Genomic DNA, 15878 nt, shown 5'->3' on the forward strand with positions numbered 1-15878 from the left:
TTTGGCTTCATGTTGAAAAGAAAACACTCTTCTCAGCTGAACTCGGTTCAAATCAGTTGAATTATACTTTATGTATCCCTAAGGGGAAATTATATTGTTGTTGCATACAGAATTGTTATGCTATTTTTTATAGATCAGCAATTAAATAAAGTAGATATAAAAAACAAAACAAAAAAAAAGTTTACTCAGTTTAGGTAAGTTGAATTATAGCAGAAAGAGGTGTGATTGAACTTTTGAGAGATCACCATGAAGGGATTTAGGTGTTTATTTTTGTTGCTTAGCAACAACTTAGCTGATGATGTCACTTGCAGTGTCGGCATATATCACTGGTGAACTTTTTCAGTTGACAACATGGACAGCAACTCACATTCAACAGTTCAACATCTGGAGTGCAGAGATGCTTCCTACCAATGACATGTCCAAGATTACACCATCTATTGCTAACAAGCACTGCAATACCTCTTCCTTCAGTATTACTGCTCAGTCTGCAGTCTCTGTCTGCCGGTAAAGTCAATATTCTTGCTGCTACCTTGTCAGAGCTTCAAGCTCAATCATTTTATTTGCCATGATGATCGAAAAGAACAAATAGTTCTAGAAAGTTCCTTCTTCCTCCTCTCCATTTTGCTCCTGCTCTGCATCCCAGATGTTTCCTCTTCAACCGGTCTGGATTTGAGGTCTTATTTCAGGCATTAAATGGGTTTTGGAAAGTTCAATCAGCTGCTCCCAAGGCAATGCAAACAACTTTTCTGTTGTCATGCTTACACATACTAACAGAAATTTAAAAAGTGCCAGAATTACCTGCAGAGAACATTTCAGCAGCACAGTGTCTAAACTAGCGTAGAGAAATATTCTATATATTAAATTTCACAGAAAAAAAAGCTCTGAAGAAAATCTCAAGAAGATTCAAAGAGAGACAATATCTCCACAGATATTACCTTTGTTTTTGATGTTACCAACTCAGTGATTTTTGCTTTTCTGCTTTTAGAGTGGACTGAATCTATAATTAATATGTGTCTTCATATGAGCCGCTTTCCAAAATCTTAGCACCAGTGTTAATACTGATTCCCATTGCCCACCAATCCACAACCAGACCACATTAATTATAGCTGCCACATTGCTCGAACAGCTCTGTCTGGGTAATTCCATGTGTCTCACTGGCACAAATCAATACAACTTTAAGGCTCAGGGCCTGCAAGTAATTGGAACAAACATGGCAGTAGTGATGTTTGGAGCAAAAATATTTGCCAGAGGCACAGTTGACTGCTGTCATTTTATCCTCTTTGTCACAGCTCTCAGTGTAGGCACACAACTCTCGATGCACATACCAGCAAACCTTGTAAGCCTGATTATAATAATCTTCTATGAAAATACTGTATTAGAACCTGTCTGTGAAAGTTTTGTCAATTAATCTGTCCTACTATGTCATTAATAAACATTAACTACAGAAAACTCTTAGCTGAGAGTACATATTGTGGAATATAAATAGTTCTTTTTTTACTAACTGTGGGGATATTGATATATTTTTTTAATTAGACTCTTATGTCCACAAATTGAGTATTGCTCTCTTTTCAGCATATTAACTCTTGTTTATTGTACCAAACAGATGTTTTATTGAAGCATGGCCCTCCTATTGATTTCATGAATTAAATTGCATAGGTTTCATTGTCTTGCCTGAGGTATTTTCTGTCCTTCTGAGCTTAATTGAACAGGCTCCCTGGAGTTGTCTGGCTCTGCTATTCTCCTTTCTGTGCTCTGTAGTGAGCCAGAAGGAACTGTGTTTCCTTGCTGACACCTATCAGGTAAGTATTTCCTTCTAGCCTACAAACCATAGGCCTGCTTTGTTTCTCACTCAGCCATCCGTGACCAGTGTGTATGCTCTATCTCCTTCATCTCCCAAGTTGCTGAACTCTTCTCTCCAGAACATTTTGATGAAAGTGCTCTTAGAAGAAATTCTTTTTAGACAGCCAGCTTTGCCTTTTTAGTTCTTGAAATTGTGAAAAACGCTCAAATCAACTGGGTAATACTAAAACTTATTCCACACTGAAATTTCAACATTAAAATTTCGGTACTCGTGTGACTTGATGATCAGTTGGTTGGGGAAGATTCCACATGATGCAGATGCCATCAACAAACCCAGGTTCATCTCTGATCAGCCTGATCTTTCCTTCATGGTATTCATAGGCTTTATTGTTCTGTTCCTTTCAAATAGAGGCCAAAAGCTCCCTCCAGAGCGGAATTCTTGAAAACGCTCCACTGTCGCGCCACCGTGTAAAGGATGAAAAACGCAAAACTGCGTTTCTCATCACATAGAAATGACGTGACAAGAATAATAAAGCGCCAGAAAACCGTGGGAAACACATCAGTAGGCTATCAACATGTCCGTCCCTGCGGACTTTCAACTCGCCTTAGGCGCGGTAATTGACGTTCAAGAGTCATTTCATCAGATAACAGCAATGATGAGCGAGAGTAGTAAAGAACAGACCAAAAATATGAACTATGTTCTTGAAATTCTTGAAGTTCATAGAGAGAGCAGGCGACCTAGAGAGCTGTGGGTGTTTACTGCATCGATAAATATGAAACGTCACACACTTTTGCGTTTCCGTATGCACGCAGATTTTCACCCTAAAACGATTGACAACCCCCCCAAGACCAGAACTGGATTCACGGATGGTTAGAAACTGGACGAAATCCTGTAATATGTACATGCTCATATAGGCACAAATGGTTCCCTTTTTTCTTTTTCTAATAGTGTGTTTTGATTAGTGATGTTACCTCCAACACCGAAGCTCCGAAGCACGCTTCAAACTCGACAGGGTAGTTATAGTGAAGCAGTGGGCCGGAGCTTGCTTCATGTGACGTCACTGATGACGTTTGAACCACTTCACTGCTTCATTCAGACCGAGTCAGCTGACTGCTTCGAGTTGATGTGCGGAGCTTTGAACATTTGCCGCGATTGAGTGTATTCAAGATGGCTGAAGCCCCGGTTCATGTCCCCGTTCTACACGTATTATACGTTACGAACAGCTCTCGTTTTTTGATATTCAGAGTTTTGGATTATTCTCTCATGGAGCAACCATTGAGGAAGCGTTCTAAAGTGTGGGAATATTTCGACCCAAACAGTTCCTTCAGCACACCAGCCTCCTCTGTTCCCCGTATTTTCCAAAGCTGGAGAAATTGGCTAAAAAAAAAAAAAAAACGTTTGAGCCCTTCTACTGAGCAAAAACTGTTTTTCTTGAATAAAAACACCTGAGGTAACACAAGCACCCTCTTTATTACACCAAGCACACTCCCAAAGAAAATATGAATGACAAACCAAAAATGTTCACATTGTTTTTAAATTATTATTCCATCCATCCATCCATCAATCCATCATCTTCCGCTTCTCCGGGGGTCGGGTCGCGGGGGCAGCAGCTTAAGCAGAGAAACCCAGACGTCCCTGTCCCCGGCCACTTCCTCCAGCTCTTCTGGGGGGACCCCGAGGCGTTCCCCTGCCAGAGATCCAACGTGTCCGGGGTCTTCCCCGGGGTCTCCTCCCAGTGGGACGTGTCTCACCAGGCGTCCAGGAGGCATCCTAACCAGATGCCCGAGCCACCTCATCTGACTCCTCTGGATGCAGAGGAGCAGCGGTTCTACTCCGTGCCCCTCCCGGATGACCGAGCTTCTCACCCTATCCACCTACTGTCCTGGCGGTGAATCGCCAGCAGCACACGCAACCGCCGGCAAAGCAAAATGAAACATAAACGTCTCGAGCCATTAACACAAGCGCAAGACGCAAGCGCAAGGGCAGTTAAAAGAGGTATAACTCAGCCTTAAAGGGAGAGCCCAGACACCCTGCGGAGGAAACTCATTTCGGCCGCTTGTATTGGCGATCTCATTCTCTCGGTCTCTACCCACAGCTCCTGACCATAGGTGAGGGTAGGAACACAGATTGACCAGTAAATCGAGAGCTTCTCCTTCTGGCTCAGCTGATGGCGCACCGATCCGCCTGTCAACCTCCCGCTGCATTCGTCCCTCACTCATGAACAAGACCCCGAGATACTTGAACTCCTCCACTTGGGAAAGGATCTCATTCCCGACCCGGAGAGGGCAAATTATTATTTCATGGGTAAATTAATCAATCTTTAATGAGGTACTACAAACCCATATGTACAACACACATACATAAGTGTTATTATCGTGTTATTATATGCATCACATTCGCAGGGCTTCATATGGTGCAACAATCGCTACGCCAGTAGATGTCACCCAAGGGAATTGAATGAAGCTTCGAGTAGTGAACCACTTTATGACACAATGGTTCAAAATGATTCAATGCTTCAAAAAGCCTCGTTTTGCCATCACTAGTTTTGATACAACGTAATTCCCAATAAAGCTGCTCTGATTCTTTTGTCAGACGGCTAAACATGTCAGATATTGTGACTGAAAATCACCACATTACGATTACAAGTCAACTTGCAGCCACTTAAAGCATTTCCAGATTGTCGCTCTGCTCTAATAAAATTCAGATTTTTCAGTTCACGGTGTTGCGGTGTCAGGCATAGCTTAGTCACAAATAGTGGTGCAACGGATCATCATTGATCCGTGATCTGTTCGAATCAATTATTTCGGTTCGGCACACACATGATCCGCGGATTGATTTATGAAAAAAAAAATTGTGCGCATGTTCAGTCCTCACACAGCCGTTACCATTCCTGCTAGTTCCAGGGACTTTCCACGCTCTGGGTAAAAGTCTGCAACAGTTCCCTCTTCAATAAGCAAACAGTCCTATGGCTCGTTTGTGATTCATTGTCCTCAGCGTACAACATGTAGAACAGTGGGCATGGAAAATAAAAGTAGGCTAGACTTCGGTGACTACTGTAACGATAACTGCTGCCTCTGTCTGTTTCCATATACTCGCGCTTCCACACAAACCTGTCGCCTAGGTTACCACACAGACATAACACGTAGCTGACATAGCGATAGCTAACATAAAGAAAACCCCTAACCTGCAACACAGCGTGGTCATGGCGAGCGGAGGAACAGAAGAGCTTCACACCCCACGTCATTTAAATCCCCTGTTTGGGAGCATTTTAGCTTCCCTGTCAAATTTAATGAAGAAGGAAAGAGGTTGGTGGATGACGGTGTGTAGGCACTGTGGCACAAGAAAGCCACACAACAGTGGAAACACATCGAGCATGGCCACGCATTTGCAGCGACATCACCCCGGTGTTTCACTGACAGGAGCAGTGTTGCCAAAAAAAAATCACAATAAGTCGCTATTGGCTCTCTGAAAAGTCGCTAGAAGTCGCTAGATTGCGTCATGACGTCATAAGTGACGTAACCACGCCCATATTATATATTTTCGCTCCTACCCGAGCCGAAATCAGCCGGCCTGAAGCTGATTTCAGCTCTAAACTCTGTAAACTTTAGCAACATTTGAAACTTTCCAGGCCAGAAAGTAGTCGTTTAGATCCCCAACGTGTTAAAAACCTGCCAAAATACCGGCTATTTACAATTTTGTTCCGACGAATTCGGCGCTACTAAAGCTAGCCGCAGTGAGCAACGCACTTCCGGTTATTTTGACAAAATAAAATACCCGTTGCCTTTTATCATAGGGAAAGCCATTACGATAAAAAAGGTGCTTTTGTTTTGAAAACAGGAAGTTGTAGCTAGCTTGAAACTGCTGTTTTGACAGGAAATGACGGTATGCCGGGTTGCCGCCGTCCTGCAGTGCTTCTGTCTCGGCTAGTATGGTGTCGCGGGGCAACTGATTTGTCACTCACAAAACAAGTTAAATTGTCGCTAGATTCAGCCAGATTGAGCCCGAAAGTCGCTAAGTCGCTAGATTATTTTTTTTGTCGCCAGAGACGGCCAAAAGTCGCTAAATCTAGCGACAAAGTCGCTAAATTGGCAACACTGGACAGGAGTGAAACCGAAAGCGGCTCCTCACCGCGGCATTTAAGCAGCCCCTTCCTTCACAATCCGACCGGGCTAAAGCGATCACAAACGCTATCGGTGTGTTTTTATGTTGCACTTTAAGTTGTTTTTCTTTGATTATGTTGAAAAGAAAATGTTAATTGTGCACTTTAAGTTGATTTTAATATTTCAATTTAATAATTTAAAAGTGTTAATAAACAAAAAGACAAAACATGTTTATTTGTCTTGTCTATTTATTTATTTATTTTTTTTGCTGATCCGAAAAATGATCCGATCCGTGACTGATCCGAGGAACGATCTGAACCGTGAGATTTTTGATCCGTTGCACCCATAGTCACAAACTTGATTTCTCCCCTGTGTATGTATACTGAGACACAGGAGAATAGTCCAGTTAAATGACCAGGTCGAACTCTAACTGTAGCTCAACTCAACTGTGCATGTAACTGTACTGCTTGTGGCCATTCTGTGACCTGCTGCTTCAATTATGTTGCAAGTGTTTGGCAGCGAATATGAAACTGCTTTCAGAGATTTCACCAAGCAGATTGATCACATTGTCACTGCTTTTTGTTGTTTGTTTCAGATTAAGCAGAGCTTAAAATTAATGACAATTTGAAGAGATCCTATTTTGAATTCTGCAAATCATATTTAACTACTTAAGTATCCTGAGCAACTTCTGCAGCATTTAGTTTAGTTTTACGAACTAGTGGTAAGTTTTGTTACACTGCTGACACGTTGTCAGTAGCTCAGAACCAAATTCTCATAACGGCATCATTACTGTCCACATCAAAGTGATACAAAGTGATACACTATCTCTGTGTAGAGTAAAGCAAGGACAAACATTAAATCAATTGCAGGAGCTTATGTCTGTGCTTTAAGCATGATGTAGTATTACATCACACTGTTCCGGTGATGTGTGGTGATGTGAAGTCATGCTCGTGTGCTGCAATCAGAGTAAACTACATTGACATACTAATTTTACTCTTTCCTGATGTCAAGGAAGAAGGCAAAAGGGCTTCAGATTTCTTTGTTCCAGCCATTAATGTTTTGCATTTACAGTATAGTATGGCTGAGTGAGATAGGGATAAGACCCGAGGATATAATGATTGAAATTTTCAATCCCTGGCTGAACAGTGTGGATGAGATGCAAACCAAGCATCCCTTTGGGGAGAATAGTATGGATTATATGATCCTGTGGCTGGTCTACAGAGACCCAGGCAATCACTCAGCTGCTTTATATCCCTTTGTAGGTGGTTCTAGATGCCACTATATGCTTTTTGCTCACCTTGTAGAATATAGGATGACTGTGATCAGTGTTTTTCATCTTTGGCACCTTTTAAAGAGCACATCCTCATGTTCTGGTGCTGTAACCAGCTGAGTGTCTTTGTGTTGCATTTCTGGCCTGCACTATATTACAGGAGATTGTATGAGTTTCAGGATATGTATCTAAGTGTCATTACTAAATGTAGGATAGGTTGCGTGTGTGTGTGTGGGCGCATTGTATTTTAAATATTCTTTCAAATGTACGCCTTCATTTTTACAAAGTAAATCAGTTTGAAAGCATACATGTTTTTTGATACAGATGTGTCGTCATACATGTTTTCATTTGATGTAGCTTGGCACAGTATGCCGTCTTTCAAGCTTTACTGAAAAAAACTGAAAAGACCCCAGTAAAGAGGTGCATTTCATGAGATTATGAAAGAGTACAAGTGCACATGGACCTTGTAATTTTTCTTTAGTATTGATTGATATATTTTCTTTTTTTTTTTTTTTTTATTTGGGTGGACCCTTGACAATATATTGCTGTGCCAGACCTTGTGGCTTTTATTCCAGTCATGACACACACACACACACACACACACACACACACAATCTCAATCTCTGTGGGTGCGTTCAGGGATTAAACAAAGCTGGAGGCAGGTGGATCATGGCTGCATCATGCACGGTTCAGGTGCAGCTTAGTCCCAACACATCAAGCTCCAACCACAAGCGCCTGCGGCATTGAGCAAACTAGACCTTGACTTTCACACTTATTTTTCAGTCGATCTGTAGGTTTAGGTGCACACAGGATGCCAGGTTATTCCAAAAACAAACAAAAAAAAGTTTCAAAACTTGTTTAGCACTGAAATAACCCACTTTAAGGCCAAACCACAGCTGATGAATTCACAAGATGCCTCCAAGCTTTCTCTCTTTTCTTTAATTTAAGGGAAATGTCTTTACTATATTTTGTTTAAGGGTGATCAACCCTTGAGAATATTCATTTTTAAAGAAGCAGAGATTGCTGAGCATTCCAAAGGAGTTTTTTTAAAGTTTTGTAAAATTTTCATGCAATTGCTCTGCAAAACTGCATCGCACAGCCTCAATTACTATAACATTTGATGTAGAATCTAACATGATGGAAAGTCAAAGTGGAATGACTTTAAAACCTACAGGCTGGGTGCAAAAATATAAAAAAGAGAAAAAAACAATCTGTCAGGTTTGGGGTGGCAAGACACGGATGCAGACTCCAGAGGTAAGAAGCAAACTTGGTTTATTCACAAAAAAAAACAAAATTCAAAACAAGGCGCAGCTGAGCCAGATGATGAAAACTAAACTGTGGGATCAAAACATGAATATGACTGTGACACGAAAACAAAAGACTTGACATGACATGGAAAGCACTTATCTTTAGACGTGGCGTGGCATGAAAGGTGAAAAACGGAGAAAGGATTTCACAAACGAATGGGGAAACCTGGAAACTAAATACTGAGCTGGGAGTAATTGGTGAATGAGTGCGGCTGGGGACAATGGACAGGTGAAGTGAATGAAACTAATGAGCAGAACATGGGGACAGAGGGAAAAAAACAATGGCAAAAGTAAAACATCAAAACTTAACCAAACATGGACTTAAAAACTAAGACATGACTAACACATGATAAAACATAAAACTAAAAACATGGGGAAAACCCCATGAACGAGACACAATCTGAGTAAAATATGTTGACGAATTGGTACACTTTCAGAAATACAAGCAAGCGACCCTAAAGTGGTAAATGAAAACACAAGACTTGTAGGTAACTTCTTCTCCTATGTTGCAAAATAATCGGAAATAAACTTTTGAACAGACCTGTTTAAATAAGAATTGCCAATACATTGTAGGAACAATTTGAAAATAATCACCTTTTATAAAATGCAATAAATGTTTGCTGCCAAGTTCATGTAAAACACCTTTTGCCCTCTGATTAGACTTAGCTGTTTACTTGACAGCTTATTTAGGCTTAAAAATGTCCCAAGTGTTGTTTTTGAAACTACCCACTGAATACTACTACTGACAAACATCGTGTGCAGTCTGTAGTACGTACAGTACTGCACAACATATAGTATTTACTGCTTTCCATGTGAGCTTTTCATAGTAGAGTGGTGTTTGAAATCAACTTATTTTACAGTGTGAAAGGGAGTGCTTTACAGCAAACGTAATGTGATGTGGAGCATGTTGTCCTGTTATGGAGGCATACCATTTCTTTATCCCTCCACTGATGTAGGACTGTTGCTGTGCAACTTTGCATCAGTTGATATGACTGTTGCAGTGCTTTGAACTGTGGAATATAGCAGGCAAGGTAGACTCGTCTGATGCATTCTGGAGATTCTTTTTTAAATCCCTACAACATATGATGTTTTTTTTTTTTGTCCTGTACAGTGAACACTACTTTGTATATTTCATCAAACAAGTATGAATTGCTATTCTAGTTGGTGGTGGATAATACATGATATGTGCATTTCTTAAGATATACACCCTTTTGCAAGTGGAGTAACTCTATTCTTCAGTCAGAAGGTTTGAACCCAGATTTGAAACCAAATTAAACATGAAACAAAAAGAAAAATACTTTTTTATTTTTTTTCACTTGTGTTTACTTCACTTTGAGTCTTTTATTAAAATTTGCCAAAAACACATTTTGTAAATGTAACATTGGCCATCTGGATCTAAATTACCAAAGCACTTCTACCTCAGACGACATATTGGCAATTCAGGGCTCTTCATTTTTAATTTCATCCTTTAGGCTACCGCTGCAGTGACGGAGAGGACAGAGGCTACAAAAGAGAAAGAATATCTATATTAAGAAAAGCAGTGGTGATAACAGACTGACTTCTGATTAAAGAATAAAAGAGGACACTTGATGACAGCTGTATTTTTCTAAAACCAATCCCATTTTGGGGCTCTGCTTTGCAGGAAATTAACATCAAAATTACATCTCAAGGACTCAGACAACCCAAATACATTTGAATTCTGACACCCACCTTTTCTTTTGAATAAATTAGGTGACCCTGCTTTACGGATTTTATTTATTCAAGCTTATTTCTCCTTTCTAACTTTTTGTACTAGAAGCCACTAACCATTTATTTTTAGTTGCAGACTGTTCCATTTTTAATTAGCTAATTTAGACATTCAAGTTGAAAGGCCAACACCTTGTTGATTTTCTCCACCTGTGCTTTCTTAAATCTGGTGCGAACACACACGCACAGTTTGTGCAAAAGAGCTCCGATATTACAGCAATGAGTGACTTAACCTTGATCCACTCGTTTGATTAAATTATACGGCTAAGATTGAGATGTGAGTGAATTGTGTTCAGTCACCTGCTTCCATGGTCACAGGCATTACCTCTAACAGACGGCACAGGAGCTAAAGAGTGAGGAGTCCTTGAGCTGAACTGAAGCCTATTACCAAGCTATAACAACGATGAACAGTTGTGTAGCGTATGCTGTGGTCGCTTCAACATTTATTAGTTTCATTTCTGAGGGGTATGATACAAGTCTGATGTATAGCTTTCATGAACCATACATGAGATAGCAGTCTTGGCACTGCAGCAGATGCACAGAATCAAGCACACGAATCTATCACTTTTACATGTGGTCAGAATATTTATCTTCTTTTTCTTGTGCTCCTCCAAAGCGAAAAGGAGATCATAGATTTGATTTAAAACGGTGTGAATGCACTTAGTTTCCACTGGTATTTAGGACTTTACTCTTTAACATGAATGGTGGACATGTAAATAAACTTAACAATTCCTTTGTCTTCTATGTACTTTCTTTACAGCTACACACTCCGTGTGGTTGGTAATGGAATCAGAGCCCAAAGTGCCAACCCTGAAGTCAAAGTAAAGGAAGCAGATCCTGTAATAAACCAGATCATTGACAAACTGAAACACATCAATCAGGTGAGACCCTCTGATCCTGTGCACATTTTACAATCTCACTCTGATCTCCACCTCTCACTCTGCAAAACATGCGGTAACCATTGCCTCAGGTAATCTGCCAATTCCCTGTGCTTCCTTGTTAGTGCACAGAACGTGTTATGTCTCTTGTAGGCTGCTTAAAAAAGCTGAGGCCTTTAACTCTCAACAAAATGATTCATTTGTGTTTCATTTTAAAGGTAAGTATCGGCTTTTAGAAAAATAATCTCAAATGTAGAATAATTTCTAGGCAATGAATAATAATGAAAAAAAAAAGATACACATTACACATTTAGAAACCGATTTGGTCTGTTTTTCGTATTTGTGTTTACAAAAGATTTTTCTGCACTTTGTCAAAATCAATGTAGCTTTTCTATCTCCCAGTCTGCTTTAATGCATGATTGTGCTGCTTTGGTTCCTCTCAGTGCTGTTTATCTCTCAGGATGATGAGATTAGAGTAGTTTACGGGTGCACTTTCTTTTCTGTAGTCTCGACAACAGCTGCTGCGGCAGGCTTTGGGTTGTTGCACTGCAGCAGCAGCTTCACAAGTCTGTTGATTTGGTTTCCCGAGTGGCAGGCTGAAGGCCAGGTCATCTCTCTCGACCTCAAGCTGGCACCCTCTTCTTCACTAATTCTCACCATCTGTGGGGTGTCAGAGCACATAAATCTATATCATAACCATTTGAGAGCCTCTGATCTGCCACGTTGACATTCACTGCTTATTATACCTGTTGGTGTGCGTCTTTTTATGGTTTGCATCTTAAACGTGTTTCCTTATTTGCCCTTCTGGCTCTGTGAATTTTTAGTTACAAGAGATTGAAACCAAAAAGATTGTTTTATAATCTTGAATACTCAGAAATTGTTTATCTGCTGCATGTGATTTACTGTAAGTACTATGAAACAGATCATGATTATGAGCTCAGCCCAGATTATTTAGTCATCCACAATCTGCTACGGGCAAATACTTTTGCAAATGTAAGTTTATATGCAGCGTTTTTCTTTTTTCTCTCGTTCCATATCTCTTGCCCCCATTCACCTCATTTTAGACCTGTGTTTCTGTTTATTTACTGAATGGCTTTCATCAGTCTAATTAGGTTGAAAAAATTGCATGTGCCCTTGCTTGTTCTTATTTTAGTGTTAGTCATTGACCCCTGAATCATATAAGATCTCCATCAGTTAGAATAAACTTCTCTACCATCATCAGCTTATTGACATGGAGATGGAACAACTGTGTTGAACAATTACATATTTAAACATTTAACTTTACTCATATTACAGGTTTAAGTTCCATGAGCCTTTAATAGTTGCTTTTTTTGTTGTTCGGTATGAAAACAATACTGATATATTATCAATTTTTAAGTTTTTATTGTTAGCAAACTGTTTCTTTTTTACATAGCTATCCCCCTGAGAGCAAAGACCCCCCTCATGAACCCTTCCAGTGATGATTTTAACCTTGTTGACATGCCCATGAGAAATGGCTGGAGATTGAAGTGGGGTATAAAGAATGAAATTTTGAAAATTCAGAAGCTCAAGTGGCTGGAGGGAAATGCAACCCCAAAGAAAAATATGGGTTCATAACCTCCTACATGTTCTGGATTTGGCCTGCTTATCAACTGAATTACTCAAAAAGTTGTGGTAGTTTAACTTAAACGAGGTTTCTTTTTATCCAACTTTGGTGATGGTATGCACTCGCAGAATGCCTGTATAAAATGTGTTCATTACTTTCTCTTTTGATGCAATAATGTATTCAGACATTGCACTAAAGTCCAAAACTGTAGATGGATTATGGAACTATGGATTTAAAAATGTTATTTTCTACTATCAATTAACCCTTCTGCTTCAAATTAATTTGGTTGGACCATTTTTTTGAACCAAACAGTAAATCAAATTATTGAAAGGAAAACGTCTGCTGATTAAGCCTATTGAAAATTATGAATTGCAGCCTGATATGTAATCGCTGGGCCCAATCAGTCACAATAAAAACTCTTTTATATTACTGTATTTTAAAAGAATGTTGTCCGGCGCACATTTACTTAAGGAGCACTCTAATTGCTGCACTTGTACCAACAAAACGTTACAGACTACTTCCTGAACTACTGACAAATTGAGACGTAAAGTTAAAAGGCACTTTGAAAGTACAGAATAACCAGACTTACTGACAGACCCACAGAAAGCCATGACGGTGATCAAACACTGTAATCTGTCAAACCTAATGTCAGTAATTTAAACAAGGTAGAATTTTAGAATTTTCCCCCAAAATTGGGGACAAAAAGTCAGCTGAGCAACAATGAAAATACGTTTTATTTGCTTAATGTCATTTTGAATTGTCACCAGTGAGGTTCCTGTTTGAACAGGTCATGATGTCTGAGCAGTATGCAGGATCACAAGCAAGTTATCAATCAAAAGAGCCACACACAACCATGATTGTCATTTTTCTTTTTTTTCATTAGTTTTTTAATAGAAGACATATCAAAGTGAAATAAGCAGTAAACACCACGGTGAGCTTTTTCAGTGGCAGTCTCAAGAGTCTCACTGAATCCGATGGATGGGTGTCACACGGTGGGTGAGTCAAAGTAGGTGACTAGAAGAAGGTTTATCAGTATAGTAGCAATACATTATTGGCTGTTTGATTGCACAGTCATGTAATGTAATACTGTAATGTTTCTGAAATGTGGAGAGAGATGCATGAAATGCATTGTCATTCTGATACATCATGTTGTTGGAAACCTTGTGCCATCTGTTCTTCTCCTTGTTCTTTCTCTGTTACAACTCACCATTGTGTAGCGCCGAGTAGTTTTACAGTGTTGGAGCAGAGTTAAAGGTGTGTTGTGGAGATAGTGGTAATTTGCATATTCATGCGCATAAATGAGGCAAAGGTTTAGAGTCACATCCGAACCTTTTTAGGACTTAAAAGGACTTTTTTAAAAAAGAAGAAAAACTTTAAGTGTATATCGGTGGACAGAAATTCGTTTGTTGTATTTTAATCAATGCTAGGAGAAGGAGTTTGGCTCTTTTTTTTGTGTCTTCCAACTCCTGAAGGAAATATTTGTCTTGTAAGTTGTTAGATGCTGCATTTTGTTTCCCAGATAGCTGCTAGCTGTATCTGCCAACATTTTGTTTATTTATTTATTTTTTATTGAGCTATTTTATTTAATGCAATTCCCTGTTGTGACTAAGTGTTATAAAGACTGTAGACTTTAATCATTGACTCGGTAAAGGAGTAAATTTTATGTGACAGTTACATGTGGGTCCATCTCAAGATACAAGTGCCTTATAAGTATACATACTGTACTCTGTAGATAATTCTGTAATATTGATAATATTAAGATAAACAGAGTGCAAGCCTAACTCTTGTAAGTTTGGCTGTCAGGTTTTTTTGATAAATCCACTATTGCATTACAACTTAATTGATACTTTCTAAGCTGTTCAATTTCACTTTTGACGTTCTCTTGACTGGCTAATTTACAAAACTGTTTGTAGCTGCTAAATAATACATCAGTGTAGCTAAATTTACTGGGTCAAACGTCTCTAGTCTTGGTGCCTTTCAAGCTTATTTTTCCTTCATTCTATATTCTCAAAGTTTAATTGGTATCGTTCACTTTTACACTTGCTATTTTCAAAAAATGACAATCAGTTCAAAACTTGTTTGTGGCGTTGTAAATGGTGATGAAGTGTCATTTGGGCGAAACATTCAACATTTAGCTCATTATCAGTATGTTCTCTCATCCGAGAAGAAAATCACTGATGTCTGAAGAAACTTACTGAAGTACATCTAAATTGTAACAAACTCTTAAAATGTGAATTACTGAAAAAATATATTTTTGTTTATTAATTTTCTTACCAGTATGACGTGTCTGAGAGCTTAACAAAACAAATTAAGCTCCCTTAAGCCACTGTGACACTCACACCAAAGGTAATGCAAGTATATCAGCTGTAAGCAAGAAATACACACATCCCCCACAAAATATCAGCGAAACAAACCAGGAGCTCATTAGTCCCGGGGAATACAAATAATGTCCAAATAAAATGTCAGAGATTCACATTGTTTCTGTTAATTAAAAAGAATAAAACACAGGAGCTATGTTTTATATGTGAGTGGGAATCTTTCTAAAACTGCACGTGTGTGAAAATAACCATGATTAAGGATAAAAAAAAAAAAAAAGACTTTGCTTGATTGCTTTCATTGCTTTTAAAGTTGCTGCCTCCATCCCCTGAATAAAGAATAAAGTTATATGGGATACAGAAAGCAAAAAATAATCCAAACAGAAAATGAAAAAAACAAAAGGTTTGTGACTTTATATTGTCTAGTGATTGACATAACTGATAAACTGATTATTTTATGGAAATCTCTTATAATGATAGAGTAAATGGATGTTGCACTCCTGTTGCTGCAGCTCTTGTACATTCGCTTTGCTTGTAGGTTGGGAGTAGAATTGATCAGTTTACAGTCATGTCCAGATGGGATGGCTGAATGTGATAGCCTTAAAGCCTGGTTTATAGTCGGTAACGCAAGACGCAAGAAGAAACGCAAGCCCTTGCGCGGTTGCAAGCCCCCCATTGCGAGCTTGCGTGTGTCATCTCAATTTTCTAAACTTCACGCAAGAAAAGACGCAAGCCTACTACTTGAAAACGACATACTCATCGATCAGACAGCATGCAGAGCGTTTACACACAGTGCACTTCACTCCTGCCCGAGCCGAAATCAGCCAGCCTGAAAAGCTGATTTCCCTTAAGCTATAAACTCTGTAAATATATAAC

At 39.3% G+C, this 15878-nt stretch overlaps 1 protein-coding gene across 1 annotated transcript in view; it reads left to right on the forward strand.

Moving 5' to 3' along the window:
* gpc5a (glypican 5a) overlaps positions 1-15878 on the forward strand; it is a 157135-nt gene that overhangs the window by 60507 nt on the left and 80750 nt on the right. The window contains exon 7 of the mRNA XM_075450743.1: positions 10985-11105. Within this exon, the coding sequence (XP_075306858.1) occupies positions 10985-11105 (121 nt within the window). The remainder of the gene's footprint in view (positions 1-10984; positions 11106-15878) is intronic.

This window comes from Odontesthes bonariensis, chromosome 1 (genome assembly GCF_027942865.1).
Source record: "Odontesthes bonariensis isolate fOdoBon6 chromosome 1, fOdoBon6.hap1, whole genome shotgun sequence".
NCBI classification, from domain to species: Eukaryota; Metazoa; Chordata; class Actinopteri; order Atheriniformes; family Atherinopsidae; genus Odontesthes; species Odontesthes bonariensis.